General features: G+C 43.6%; 1 protein-coding gene across 6 annotated transcripts in view; it reads left to right on the top strand.

The window, feature by feature from the left end:
* Positions 1–15,331, top strand: part of PKHD1 (PKHD1 ciliary IPT domain containing fibrocystin/polyductin) — a 244,911-nt gene that overhangs the window by 210,904 nt on the left and 18,676 nt on the right. For 4 of the 6 annotated variants that reach the window (XM_052690766.1, XM_052690757.1, XM_052690789.1 and 1 more), the window contains 3 exons: positions 9,223–9,349; positions 10,231–10,318; positions 14,628–14,735. In XM_052690766.1, the coding sequence (XP_052546726.1) occupies positions 9,223–9,349; positions 10,231–10,318; positions 14,628–14,735 (323 nt within the window). Of the gene's footprint in view, positions 1–1,798; positions 2,115–9,222; positions 9,350–10,230; positions 10,319–14,627; positions 14,736–15,331 lie in introns of those variants that run through there. The other 2 variants (XM_052690775.1, XR_008208610.1) reach the window with 2 other exon arrangements.

Raw genomic sequence — 15,331 nt, 5'->3', positions numbered from 1 at the left:
TCATTGTGGGACATAAGCAGGGATCACCTAGAGGAGAGGATCACCCTGTTCTGTGTGCCAGGAAAGAAGCTTTTCAGCTACATATTTTCAAGCAGAGATGACATTTTCATTGCACTGGAGATTGATCTACTGGTTGGCACTCAGGAAGCTGTTCCTATCTTTCCATCTGGGCATGCTCTTTGAGCAGCAGTGATCAAAGCAGGGCCCTATGTTTTGTTATAAGGACAAGAGCAGGGCCAGCTTGCAGCTGCATACTCACCATCTCACTAAGGAAAGACCTGGGATGCATATTCAAGAGAATTCTAACTACCAAATGGGAGAACCAGCTCCACATCTACACACACATAGCCGTGTGGGCTCCTCTGCTGTGTTATTTATTGCTCCCCATCAGTCACAGCCTTTCTGGGATTACTCATGGCTGACATTTCTGATGCAATAAGGCCACAGATAACTCGTGAAATGAAATCAGGGCTTTCCTGTTGGGACATGTAATATCCCCACTGTCTATCTGTCTCTCTTTAGGCAGTACATGCTAGCACAGGCAAGGATAATGGGTCTGGGATTACAAGTCAGGATAAGTATACCTATGCATTTTTCTGTGGAAGGAAAAGAGAAATGTTTTCACCTCAGAGTGATGCAAAACCCAGTTGGGATTGAGCAAAATCTCAGATATTCACAGAAGCTGCACTCACACAGGGCCAGTCTTCCTGTGGCTTCAGACTTGTAGCTCCTCTTGCTTCTAGCCAACAACAAAAAGGCCATTGCTCAGCAGAGACTGCCTGCAGTTATCACATAACTTTCTCCTTCAGTATATATCTGTGTTTAAATATCTGCTGCAGTGTATTCACAGACAGGAATCTCTCTCTTGTAAAGTTTTCCTCATATCAGTATGTATATTAAAGTACAAGAGAGTATAGCAACAGAAATATGGGCAAATTTCTGTGGGTGTCTTTATACAGAATCAGAAATACAAAAGCCAGACAGTCTTCCAGATGCCATGTAGTCCCTGTCCCCAAAGTGGAGCAGGAAACTCACTGATGCCTGATGGAACTTTAACATGTTGCATACGGAAATTTGCAGGCATTAATCTTCCCTTATTAAGAGCTATGTTTAGGGTAGCACGTGAAAGATAATGTGAATAAAGGAATTAACACTGATTGAGACTTGAGCAGTAAAAGTGAAGCAAATTGTCAAGGAACTGCTCATTCAGACAGCAGAACCAATCCAGCGAACTAAGGGAGAAGTCAGCACTCACTGCCTTATCACACAGCGTGCACACAAGCAGGCAGTGTTGGAGGTGCAAACTGCATTAATGCTGACACATCCTGACCCTGGCAAGAAACTTTGTGCAGGTTTTAGGCTGGCTGTTGAGTGTAATTGCACAGAGCTTTAAGAAAGCTCTGGAATGGACTGCCCAGGGAGTCAACGACACTGGGGATGTTCAAGGAAAGACTGGATGTTGTGTTGAGGGACACGGTTTAGTGGGAGCTATTGGCAATAGGTGAATGGTTGGACTGGGTGATCTTTTAGGTCTTTTCCAACCTTGGTGATTCTGTGATTCTGTGAAAGGGGGGGGGGGCTGACAACTTTTTTTCACTTGTGTGGGAATACTATTTTCCCTCCCAGGGTGGGCAAGGCAGGATGCTGAAAGTCCTAACCCCAGAGCTGCAGCACTGGAGGCTCTATCAGGGCTTTATCTGGAGCACTCAGATGAAGTTAATTTGCTGTAGATATCTTGGGAACATTCCTCAAATACAAATAGCTGAGCCCCCTTTTTGGCCAACATCTCTTATCTTAGCTGGAAGCTTTCCTCAGTGTGCAAGAGCTCGCCATCCCCCAGCGAAGCTACTTAGGAAAGGAAGCTGAAGACAGCTGTGGCTGAACTGGGACCTGCTGGTCAAGCTGAAGAGTGAGAAGAAAATGAATGCCCAGGCAGTGGAAACAGGGACACGTACTGTGGGAAGAGTATCAGGAAGCAGCCAGGCTACATAGAGATGAGGTCAGGAAAGCCAGGGCCCAGCTTGAACTGAATTTGTGATGCTGAGAAGAACAAGAAAGGCTTCTACAGATGCCTCAACCAGAAAAGGGAAGTCCAGGAGTGTGTGCCCACCCTAGTGAGTGACACAGGCAAGATGGTAATAACAGACAAGGAGAAGGCTGAAGTACTTAACAACTTTTTTGCCTCAATCTCTGATAACTGCTCACCACACAGCCCTCAAATGTTTGCTTTGGTAGGATGGGGCTGGGGGAGCAACGTCCCTCCTACTATAAGTGAAGATTATGACCACCTGAGGAACATGAACATCCACAAGGTTGTGGGTCCCGATGACAGTGCATGTCCCTGTTCATTGCAGGGGAGTTAGGCTAGATGGTTTTTAAAGGTCCCTTCCAACTGTAAGGATTCTATGATTCTATTCAGCCATCTAGTTAAATTATGGAACACATGGATAAATTTACTGTGAAACCTATAAGGTATCCAATCAGAGGACTGGGATTCTGTAATGGGCTGTTGTAGGAGTGATGGCATGAGAAGCCTAATGGGATTAAAGTGGATGCTAACCATATATAAACGGTGTTATACCATATAAAAAGTCATGATTGTATTGTGTTGTAGGAATCAAGATGAATTTCAGCGTTTTGTTCTTAATTCCTAACTCTTTTCAAACTGGTAAACAGCAGTTCAAGGATCTGCCAACAAGAGGTACACACCATGGAATCACAGAACCACAGAGGTTGGAAAGGATCTCAGGGGATCAGCAAGTCCAACCTCTGCTGGAGCAGATTTCCTGTGGGAGGTTGCTTATTTCAGACATATTTATGTGCAGGTTGCCTGTAGTGCACAGTACAGAAAACGGCTGGATACAGTGGTGTCTGTCCATAAAACTGAGTGCTTGACTTGGGGGAAAAAGAAAATGGGGTCAGAGTAGTCTGTCCTTTTGTATGCAATCCTTGTATAAAACCAGTGTTTCCCTTGGAAGTTTTCAAAGGAATCCCTGTAATATCCCTTTGGACGACAGTCATGGGGCTTGATGTTGCCACTCCAAATTGGATAATAACAGTTTTTCATCAGACTGGAATTCAAGTTTTACCCACATTGTAGCTGTGATGGAGAGCACAGCTTGCGGCAGCTGTAGACTTCCAAAAACCAATCAGCTCCTCTGAGAAGGGAGCAGGAGGGAGGAAGGGGGAAGGGAGAGCAGAGGTGAGGAAAGGTGAAGTTGGGAAGGACTCAGGAAAATGAGTGCTACCGCTGTCAGCAAAGAGGCAGGTCTCTGTGAGAGGAAGAAGGGATTTATTGCCATACATTCTCCGCAACAATATGGATCTTTGAGGGTTTTTAATCATTTTAAAATAAAGGGGATCAGTCCAAAGGGAGACTTCACTGATTCTCTGCTTTTCTCCATGAGGGTATAGCTGTTGGGATCAGCTCAGTACACCTGAGAGCCAGGAGGATACCCATCACCTTTCTCAGAGACTGGAAAGAGACCTGATTCCAGGTCAGGCACTCTGTGCTGGCTGCTTGGCTTACATCACACACCTATGTGATTTCCCCCTTAACCATTAATGCAGCCTGTGGGTAAAATCTACTCCTCTGATCATTTCCGTGGTGTGAATGCACAGCACAGCTAAGTCTCTGAGGGATCCATCCTGTCCCCATTCTGACTTGTTTAAGGCCTCTACTGGTAGAGCTGGGCTGGTGTGACATTACAGTGAGTGACAGCTGTGTTGGCTCTGAGGTCAGTCCGTGTCACTGTCACATCATACTCTTGACATCGCATGGAAAAGGAAGACAAATTCTTCCACATGCTTTGTTAGCAGGAGCCTGGTGAGCAAAGGGTTAAGTGGCTTTGGTTTCTGTGTCTTTGTAGGGATGTGTGTACACACATATATATATATGGATATGGGTATATATATATACAGCCCTCAGTTTGGCTGTAGGACCTCGCGCCCGCAGGCCACAGTCACATTATCATCTGGAAATTGGATAACGACAGCACAATGACAAATCCAGGTTGCTTGCAATAAGGTGCTAATCCCTTTGCTTTAATATCGGAGCAGCGTGTAATGATGTTTGGACATCACTCCAGTTTACTGACGACCCCACTGGGGCCAGCAATAGAAGCGTACAACTGTCTAACAAGCCGTCAGGTGACCGCCGTCGTCAAAGCAACGGATGGTGCAATCTAATCTTCCCTCCATCCCTTCCAGCTCCCAATAAGGGCCAGATTATAGAAGTGGCCCATCAATGCTTGGTAACTCGAATCAATTAACGTTAATTCGCACAATGCTATGATGTATTGTGATCACTTTCATTTCAGAGAAGGGGGAAGAAATTGCTATAATTCACCTAAAATGAGGTTGTCTATGGTGCTGAGGTATTAATTGGGTGTCCATATTAAATGGAAAAGGAGCATGGTAGTGAAGGAAAAGTGGATGAGTGACTCTCTTGGCTGCTATTGACCTATCAGAAGAAGACAGTGCCCTTTTCCTTTGCTTTTATCTATTACAGTTTTCCCTATTGCGTGTCAAGTTGATGTATTATAAAAAATTCATTTGGTGACCTTTCACCCCCCTAGCAGATTAAACAATTTCACTGGGATGGCATCATTAACAGGGCCTTGCATTTAATGATGATTTCTCTAAAAGGCCACGGAGATTCGATTTTAAGCTAACAGATTTATTGCACTATTATAACATATCGTAAAAAACTGTACCACCTACGGTCTGGTTTTAGGATAGAAACTGTTTAAGAGTTTATGTGGAGCTTAAAGTGATATTACCTTGGGATATGCAGCAGCGGCGAAGCTCTGACCTCCGGCATGATGCTGCTTACATTCAATAAAAGACATTCCTCTGACAGAAAGCTTTGGGAGCGTGTTATGGAAGAGACCTGGGTTAGCTCCTCACCACGAGCAGATAGAGTTCTGAGCACAGGTATTTCCACTCAGCGATTAATGGAAGCTGCTAATGAAGTTGGAGAGTGTTTCCCTTCTGTTGGATGGACTGGTTCTGAAGGGTCCTCTCATCCTACCATACCCTTGAGTGGACCCAATAGGGTCCTCCTGCCTCTTTTTTTAGGATGACTTCTCATTGCTCCAGCCCATAGGACCCTGCCAGTTGCCTCCACCAGGCAGCTGCTCACCTTCAGCCTTTGGTGTCACTGGGATCATAAAGTGGAAAAGGAAAGCTATCTGAGCAGGGAGGAAGGTTGTCCTAATGTGGGAGACATTTCTGGATGTTCCTGGGCCACTTTTTCATAACTTGTTCAGTCTAACCAACTTATCTGATGCCTTCAACTGCCACAAAATATCCAGCTTCTAATGAAGGCATCTTTGCTTCAAGAAATGAATGCCCTCCACATGATTAGATGGGGAAGTATATTCCTCTTGCCCAGCCTTGCCCACAGAGCATAGCTCACTTATTTCTTACCCCAGTTAGTCACCAAGCCAGGCCCCATTGCTATGTCTCCACATGCATTTAGGGGCTCAGGTTTTTGAATTAAGGTCTTACTGGCTCAGCCTACGTGTAACAAGAGAGACATCAGCAACCATGAGTCCTTTTCTGCCCAACAGCCCCACCCTCATAGATGGACATGATCAGTATAACTTTGTTTACTTGTTTATTAGAGAAAGCTGAAATCTGCTTTCCACTGTTGCTTCTGTTTTTGTCTGTGACATAGGAAATCATGGGAATCTGCTGAAACATCCAGCAGAAGTGGCCCAGGCACTTTGTGTATGGCCAACCTCATCACCATATGACAACAGAGGACACTTCTCCAAAAGGCAAAGCTACTCACAGCCATTCCAGTGAATCTGCACCTCCTTTGCTGTATAGAAGTCCTCAGATTGTGTGCCTTTTCACTATAGCAGCATCTTCCTTGGCCCTGCCACCTCCTTTCAGGAACAAAATAAAAACCTCTTGGCTTTGCCAAGCGATGCATCTTGATGTTATCAGTACCAAAAATTCTTCCCAAACTCCTTCCACTTTCAAAGGTGTATACTGATGCCAGGCTACTAGTACTGCAGGCGTATCCAGACAGTAGTTTAATTAAATTGCCTGTGTTTATGAGTAAATTAAATATGCAAGGGAGCATGCTCTGTCAACAAGTTCAGATTATATGGATCAGCCCATGTCCCTAAAATTAAATCCTTTCACACATCATTTCAGAGTAGCCCCGACCAAACTGCCTGGGGAGGAGTCTCTGGATGGCTTCTAAACCATCTGGGAGTTGTCTTAGGCTTTGTTGTTGGGCCAGGACCAGAGTCTGTGACGGGCTGTCAGTCTGTCATGCCTTGACACCTGCAGTAGACGCTCTAATTTGTAACTCTAACTTCCTTGCTACTGAACAATTGGACTTGGTGATCACAGAGGTCTTTACCCACCCAAATGATTCTATGATTCCAAGGAGCAGAGGCGTGCTTTCTTGCAGAGCCTCAGCATCTTCATTAGACCTCAGCCCTGATGGTAGAAGGTTTAGGAGCCTGACCCTGAGGTTACTGCTGACCCATGTATCTTGAGCAGTGCCTGCTTGCTTGCCACCTTTAGGAGAGCTGCAAGGCACTGAGCAACCGAGCTGCTTGCTGTCAAGTGCTGTCAGCAGGGAATTTCAGACCAGCCTGCTCCTTACCAGTGAGACTTCAGGGTGGTGACAAAACAGCATGCTCTTCGTGTCCATCATGAGGAAGGCAGATTTCCTTGCTCCAGCCCTTCTGAGGCACAGCAATTTCCCATCTCCCAGAGGCAGAGCTGTGCCAAGAAAACCTATTTTTCTAGCAGCAGAAATCAACAGGGAAGCAGCTGGATGCTCTGGTCTTCCACACCAATACCCGAACACGGGAGAGTGACTAGCTGCACACAGGGCTGCACCCTGAGGCAGGGGCTCCCTCACAGCAGGAATAACATCGGGCCATGTGGAATACAAATGTCATGGTCTGTGCTTGTGCTAGCTGGATTCACATCACCTGCAAACAAGCACCAGTTCTTAACCATGTCTGTATGTTACTTTTGTGCCTTTTTTTTGTTGTTGTTATGATTGGGTTCTTTTTGCATCTTCATCTCCCCTTCCCATCCCCTCCCCTTCCCTTTTCCCTTCTTCCATTTGCTCTGTTTGGGGAGCAGGAATTTCTACTTCCTACTTCCTTGCAGCAGGCTTCCTTTCCGTGCAACACAAACACCATTTTCCCACGTAGAGCCTAGAGTGCGGAGTTGAGGCATTTCATTCCAGCCTTTTTCCTGCTTTTTGGCAGTTTTAAAGAAACTGGGGAGAGAAACACAATGTTTTTTTTTGTTTATTTGTTTGTTTGTTTTGTTTTGTTTTTCTTGCTTAAGAAGCTATGTCAAGATTCACTTAAACTTATCTGGACTCAGTTGGAATCAGAGAGCTCACAGAAGTTGCTGAACTCCACCATGTCAGGAGTGACTTGGTGTATTGTGCCTGAAGTGGGTTTAAGTTAAAATGCTGAATCCTCATTAATGAAGGAGGTAGAAAAGAGCACAGGTGAATGCCTTGGTGCCATTGACATGGATTTCCTATGTATCATCACCCTTCTGAATTTCCCACACTGAAAAAAAAAAGAAGAAAAAGAGCCAAGCCAAATGTTTGTTTTTTTTTTAAATCATTGAGTCAGCTCTTGAGACTTCAGGTGTCATTAAAGCTTTATTAGCTAAGATGAGAGGGAATGGCCTCAAGTTGCTCCAGAGGAGGCTGAGGATGGATATTTGGAAAAATATCTTAGATATTAGATATCTTAGGTATGAATATCTTAGATATTAGAAAATATTCAGTGATAATGCACTGTGAAGGGCTGCTCAGGGAGGTGGTGGTGTGAATGGTGATTCCTGGAGATGTTCAGGAGCCATACAGACCTGCTGCTAAGGGAATGGTTTAGTGGGAAAATATTAGTGGTAGGTGGATGGTTGGACTGGATGATCTTGGAGGTCTTTTCCAGCGTTGGTGATTCTGTGATTTTATTTGGTCTTCCAGTGTCCATTTTTCAGGCCAGTATTTTTCTTCAGTTGCAAGATAAGCAGTTTCTGCTTTGTGATGCATAGTAAAACCCCCCTCAAAAATCAAACCCTGAGTTAAACCTAAGGAAACTGATATTCCATATATCTTCTGTTTGTAAACACCTTCCAGCAAGCTCTCGAGATGAATGAATGCCTTTCTTCCTTTCATTTCAGACAATATGAAGCCCCCAGTCGCTTCACGGCAGTTGCAGATTAGAAGTATATACACATATACACATATATATGTAAAAGAGATACTAAATGACACAAAGCACTGAGAGAAGGAACGAAATGATGTAGGCTCAGAATAAAATGTTGATTCTGTATTCAAATGCAAAAGCCCTCTCCTGGGATTCTCTAAGTTAAATTTCAAGTCTTGAAAAACTGATGTCTTTCAATGGGGCGTCTGTATACTGCTGTATGTAGGTACACAGACTTCACAGATAATGAAAAGTAGTGCAGGAATTATGGGACGCAGAAATGCATTAAAGCACTGTAAGTGCTGTGCTTGTATAAAAGAACTGAATTATTTTTTTTTAGAGGAGCTCAAAGATACTTTCTAGAAGCGGTTCTGCTGGACAGGAAGTATTTGCAGCCTGCATCATTCTCAGTGCAATGGGACAGAGATTTTGGGGGCCATGGTATTACAGTTCTCAATTCATTATTTCCTTGTCTACTGCATGGGAAGAGCCATTTATTTTTTACATTTCTCAATTTTCCATCTGCAAACTGAGGATAGGAACAAAGAGATCATTTATTAATTCGGTATTGTCTCTTCAAAATGATGCTTGTTTCACAGTTCCATGCATGCTGCTCTCATCCCATGATTTGAAGTGCCACCATAAGGTTAATCAGTAATTTTTTAGTACTACTCACAACAGACATGTAGTATTGACTCATAGAATCATAGAATATTTGGGGTTGGAAGGGACCCTTAAGATCATCCATTTCCAACCCCCTGCTGTAGGCAGGGACACCTCCCTCTAGACCACGTTGCTCACAGCCCCATCCAGCCTGGCTTTGACTGAATGGGACTTTGAACAACCTGGTTTATGGACTTTTCTATGCAGACAGCACAGTAAAACGTTCTGTGAACAGAAAGTGCCATAGCTCTGTTAATTACCTCTTGGATTAGCTTTAGGTATAAATAGCAGCAATTTTCTGATTTATTTATTTCTTTGTTTGTTTACTTCTGCATGTGAAACAAAATGGAAGCAGACAGCACCTAGGAACTTGTTTGTATGTGAGGCCCTATAGCATCTCTGTTCACGTGCAGCCTTCAGATGGAGAAACTGAAAAGCAGCTTCCTGTACAGCCGCAAATTGTTTTCCTGGATAAGAAGGTAGGATTTGCCCCTTTGTGAATGGACATTTTTATTCATACTGTATGATTTTGACATTTCCAAGCAATCCAGAAGCTATGATATTGACCGAAGTACAGCGTAGAATAGCTGTACAAATACATATGACAAAGGATTGCATAAATAAGCAAACATTGCTATTGTGAGATGTCTTTCTCAGCTTTTTCCTGTGAGTGTTAGATCTGTGTTGTAGAATCAGTCGTGTGCAGTTTTCTGACGTGGTGCTGATGCTCAGAGGATATCTTTGAGGAATGAGAGACCTTCAAAACAGTTATGAAGACTGACATTCTCACCTGGATGGGGCTCTGAGCATCTAATGGAGTTGTAGGTGTCCCCGTCCATTGAAGGGTGGTTTACCTCCTTCATGATCTCTTCAAACCCTAGCGATTCAATGATTCTGTGATCACAGAGAATGTCTGATGGTGCCTCCTGGTCTGGCCAAGCAAGTCTGCACAATGCATAGCAGTGCTTTGTAGAGGTCAGCATATCTAGAACGTGCTTGGCTGTTTATGTGATGCAGCACAGCCATGCCAGAGGTACCAACACAAGTCTTGGAAGCAGTAGACTAGGCCCAGTGAGTCCTTCATTGTTGGTAAATTGCTACTCTTTTACAGTAAAGCTGGCTCTGGATATCCATTCAACATGAGACTTGTTTTACAACTGTTAGGCATGAGACTTCAGCTTCTTTCTGTTTGTCTTCAGTCCTCTACACATACTCATCTTATGCTTTGGGCTGTTCAATATGCTGCTCAGCCTGCAGCTGCTGTAGCAGGAGTTTTCCACTATTAGAATGAACTTAGAAGCCATGATTATGTCAAAGTTATCTACTTAGCTTAATTCTTCTGTTTTGTTTTTCTTTCCAGGGTCGAAGAATTGACACACTGGGGCCTCCCTCAGAACCCTGGGTTGTTTCAGCTCACCTCAAGGGCTCCTTTGAGGCTGTCCTAAAAGGTTTGGAAGTGTTTTCTTATGGCAGGAATTATAGCAAAGCAATTATGGGAAGTGATGGTGATGAATTTATGGTGAAATCTTCACAGAAGAGGATTGGGTTTGAAAGTTAGCCTCAGTGATAAAAAAAAACCAACAGAATGTTGAATTGGAAGAGGTTGTGTGGAATTCTAGGTTGTGTCTCTGTACAAAGTGTTTTTGTACTCTGGCAACTTAAAGGGAGTGAATCCAATAGTTTATCTTGAAAAGATGTAACTTAGATAAAAAAAATGAACGAATGGAGAATTAGAAATCCCAATACCTGATTTTCAGCTAATGTTAATTAGGGTAATTTCCTCAGAGTCAACGACAATCTGTTTGTCCTAGAAAATGTTCAGGCCAAGTACAGACAGAAACAACTGCCTATTGTTTTTAATTAGCATACTTCAATGTGAAAATGTTTTTCATGAGGGATTTAAATGTTTCCCTTCTGGTCCTCATTTATCAAAAGACCTGAACTCATGATTAACTCTAAGCATGTGAGTATTTCCCTTGAGGTTATTGAGACTATGAACATGCTCAGATATAGATCCTTGTTTAAGAACAGTGCTGAACTGAAAACCTGTGGATGATCATATGCTTGTAAACTAGAAAATGGAAATGAAATCAATTATAAAGCATCATAATGTTAATTGCTAAAACCTTTAAATGTAAGCAAACGGTGTGCATGCTGAATACTGAATCTTCCTAATATCAGTAAGGAATTGTTTGTAATAATAAGGACATATGTGTGTTAACTCTGATTTAAAAATTAACATTTGGAGAAGATAAGTGTTTCTCATGCCATAGATCAGAGTTCTAACCCTTTGGGCCCAGTTCATGTTTTTGTTAATTAGAAATAGCTCTCCTACCTTGTCAAAAGTTCTGGGTTTTCAGGATGGAAAATCCTTTAGTCTTTTCTGATGCTTTTCATGCCTTCTTAGGGAATCTGGACTAATCTAAATCTGAATGTTGAGTTAGCTACTGACCAACAGTGAAAGAAGGAAGGGAGGAAAGGAGGAAGGGAGGAAGGGAGGAAGGGAGGAAGGGAGGGAGGAAGGAAGGGAGGAAGGGAGGAAGGGAGGGAGGAAGGGAGGAAGGGAGGAAGGGAGGAAGGGAAGGGAAGGAAGGAAGGAAGGAAGGAAGGAAGGAAGGAAGGAAGGAAGGAAGGAAGGAAGGAAGGAAGGAAGGAAGGAAGGAAGGAAGGAAGGAAGGAAGGAAGGAAGGAAGGAAGGGAGGAAGGGAGGAAGGGAGGAAGGGAGGAAGGGAGGAAGGGAGGAAGGGAGGAAGGGAGGAAGGGAGGAAGGGAGGAAGGGAGGAAGGGAGGAAGGGAGGAAGGGAGGAAGGGAGGAAGGGAGGAAGGGAGAGGGGAAGGAAGGAAAAGAGAAGAAATGCAAGACAGCATGAAAGAAAGAAATAAAAAAGAAAGAGAAGTCACTGCAGAGAAATGCAATTCCCATTCTTTAAAAGATACATGCATCAAATTAATAGTCAATAAACTCCAGCAAAGAATGAACTGCACAGTACAGATGTTCCGCATGTAATAGTGTGCTGCAGTTTTTCCTTTGACAAACGTCCTTATTGTACTCGTCTTTTGAAGCATATGAAAGCAGCATTTAATCGAAATGGGTCCTGTCTAGCACACTGAGGCTGCTTCATCTGACAGCAGCCAAACTGCCTCATGGAAAGTAGTTTAGCACCAAATTAGCTTGCTTCTGCGTTAAATACCAGCTTGCCTGAGAGATCTTTGTGAAGACTCACATATATATCTAAAATATTCTGAGCTTTGAAGCATATGTGCCTGAAAGCGGATAGTCTATGTTGAGGAGTACAGTACAGTACTCCAGGCTTCAGTGCAGACAAGAAATGGCAGTTACCAAGTCTTTGGATGCAGCTGACAGGACCCTCTGTAACAGTGGTGTTATGGTATCAGAGATGAGAGAAATTGTGGTAGTCAAGACAGATACTAGCATAAAGAAGGTCATATATAGCATGTAGCATGCTTCTGCTCAAAACCCCCCCTCTAGCAGTTGCTGGCTGTGGTTCAGAAGTCAGCACAGCAAGAAGAAATCTCAGTAGGGTGTTTGAATGCAGCATAGATTATAGATTCTACAATTATAGAATTGTAGAGTCATTAAGGTTGGGAAAGATCTCTAAGTCATGAAGTGCAACCCCAGCCCACCCTCACCATGACCACTGACTGTCTCTCAGTGCCACATCTACCCTTTTCTGGATCACCCTTGGGGATGGTGACCCCACCACCTCCCTGGGCAGCTGTGCCACTGCATCAGTGCTCTGAGAAGTGTTTCCTAACATCCAACCTGATCCTCCCCTGGCACAACTTGAGGCTGTCGCCTCTCGTCCTCTCTCTGTTACCCAGAAGCAGAGGCTGACCCCTACCTCATCACAGCCTCCTTTTGTGGCATTGTAGGGAGTGATGAGGTCTCCTGTGAGCCCCCTCTGCTCCAGATTGACCCATCCCAGTTCCTGCAGCCACTTCCCATAACACTTGTGCTCCAGATCCCTCACAGCTCCATGCCCTGCTCTGGACAAGTTCTAGTGCCTCAATATCTTTCTTGTAGAGAGAGGCCCAAATCTGATCACAGCACTTGAGGTGCAGCCTCACCAGAGCTGAGTACAGGGGAGCAAACACCTCGTTCTCCTGCTGGCTGCACTACTGCTGATCCAAGCCAGGATGCCATTGGCCTTCTTGGCCACATGGATAGTGGCAGACTGGAGAAATTGTTTCCCTGGGATTACCTTGCAGTCCACCAGTAGAGATGCTTTAGTGCTAACTTACATGTCTAACAGAGACAGAAGATCTTGCCTTCTTCCTTTACTCTTGAAGGTGCAGGTCAGGGTGGAGAGCATAATGCTACAGTCACAAATACAGACTACCTCTTTAGGTCAGTCTCCTGTTTGTAGGCATGTGTGAAATAAGTACCATTTATTTTCTTTGTCCTTTCTAAGATTGTGTGAGTGCATTTGAGAAGCAAGGAAGTGAAGGAGTACTGGGCATCTCTATACGAGTCTTTATATACAGCTGGAATGTAAAGATGATTGCATATATTGATAGCTTCAATGACATTTCACAAACTTATGTCATTAGATCATTAATAAAAGTACAGCAGGAATATCCAAGCTGGGATGAGCTCATCCCATGAGCCATGGGAACAGAGGAGGTTAGGTGCTGTAAGATATATGTGGTTATGAGATAAATTCTTGCAGTTAAAAGCCCTGTTCCCCACCTGCTGAGCATTGCCATGGATGTCTGATCATAAAGTGTCTCACAGCTTTCTGCTTGCCCACTTTCTTCACTACTCAGGGTATTTGGATGGAAGAATATAAACATGTTCCTCACATTCAGTCTTAATGCACCTTCAACTGTATTTCTCAACTGCAATAAAATGTCAAACCACCTGCTTTGTAAAGCAAGTGGTGACTACGTGTTGTCTCCAAGCAGGAGAAAGTCTGTGTTTGTGATCACTGGATCAACTCCAGCATCCAAAGGAATTTCTGACTTCTCACCCCCACCTGAACTAACATTTTGGAATTTGTCAGTCTTTCAGATTTTAGCCTTTTCATTCCAAGAGTCTGAATGAAGCCCAGACCCGGTCAACATTGCTCAAGGGCCAATACTTGGCCAGTACTCAAAAATACACACAATAAAACGGAGATCCTGTTGCAAAGTAAATTACAAATTTTACAGTGAGACTACAAAAATAGAAACCATAGCACATGTAAAGGCTGGATCAGAAAACATTTCCTTACAGCTTAGGACAAGAGGTAAAGTGATGGCGAATGTCTCCCCTAGGTTTCGTTTTCATGCTTCCCATGCTAATTTTCCAACTGAAAATCTCTCATGCGTGATCACAGGGTCATCACCATAGACATTCTTCATGGCCAAATCCCTCTCAAAGCTTCTGGCAAGGTTGGAGGAAGTTCAGAATGCTTTATCAGTAGGACAGGAGGTCCTACAGACACTCCCTGCCATGAACAGGGACACCCACAGCTCCATCAGTGCTCAGAGCCCATCCAGCCTGACCTTGGCTGTCTGCAGGGATGGGGCACCACCGCCTCTCTGTGCAACCTGTGCCAGTGCCTTGCCACCTTTATTAAAAACAGCTTCTTCCTTATATCCAGACTAAGTCCCCTCTTTTTGCTTGAAACCATTTCCCATGTCCAGTCACAACAGACCCTGCTAAAGATTCTGTTGCTCCTTTTTTTTGAAGGACTTGAGTCATGCTTATCTGGAAGCTGCTGATGGCAGTTTGTTTTTTAAATGGTTCTGCAGGGCTCACTGAAGTACAGGTGATAGGTGGATGTGCTAGCTTTTCCAATCTGGCTGTCTCCAGCTCAGGCACCAACTGGAACCTCGTGTTCACTGTCACATCACCACCAGGTAAGACCCACTTTTGGCATCTTGTTTGATTTGGTAAACGTGACCAAAACACTGAGTTTATAAAGAGAGTTGCAAGACCACGTGTAAAGTTTCTCTTCTACTGTTATGTATGAGTGTATCTAAATATAACCTGATGCCTATCAGGTAGAAAGAAGCATAGGAGGGAAGGACAGAAGTATCCAGAAATCCTCTCAAAATGGAGTAGGTGTGAAGAATGAAGGGAAGAAAGAGATTTTTTTAATGAGAAAACTCCAAGATAGTGTGTCTTGGTTAAACTGGAAAAGACAGAGAGGGCAGATATATCAGACAGGTGATGTGACCAGGTGGAAGGGGCTAATGAAAAATATCTAAGCTAAAAAGTTAGAATATTATGTACATTTAGAGATTTAGAGTGCTTTTTTTTTCTTTGTTTTTCTTTTTCTTTTTTTTCCTGAACATGGTATCTTAATAGATAAGAAATATTGTGAGCAGAACATCAGTTGCTTTTGGGTGGAGCTTGATGCACTTATAGCTATTAATGTATAACACAGCACATACAATAGCATGGATTTATAACCCAAGAAATCCTTTCCTTTTCTACCCTGGATTTAAACCTA

Source organism: Tympanuchus pallidicinctus, unplaced genomic scaffold (genome assembly GCF_026119805.1).
Source record: "Tympanuchus pallidicinctus isolate F22 unplaced genomic scaffold, pur_lepc_1.0 scaffold1, whole genome shotgun sequence".
In the NCBI taxonomy this organism is placed as follows: domain Eukaryota; kingdom Metazoa; phylum Chordata; class Aves; order Galliformes; family Phasianidae; genus Tympanuchus; species Tympanuchus pallidicinctus.
This window is presented reverse-complemented; position numbering and strand designations above follow the sequence as displayed.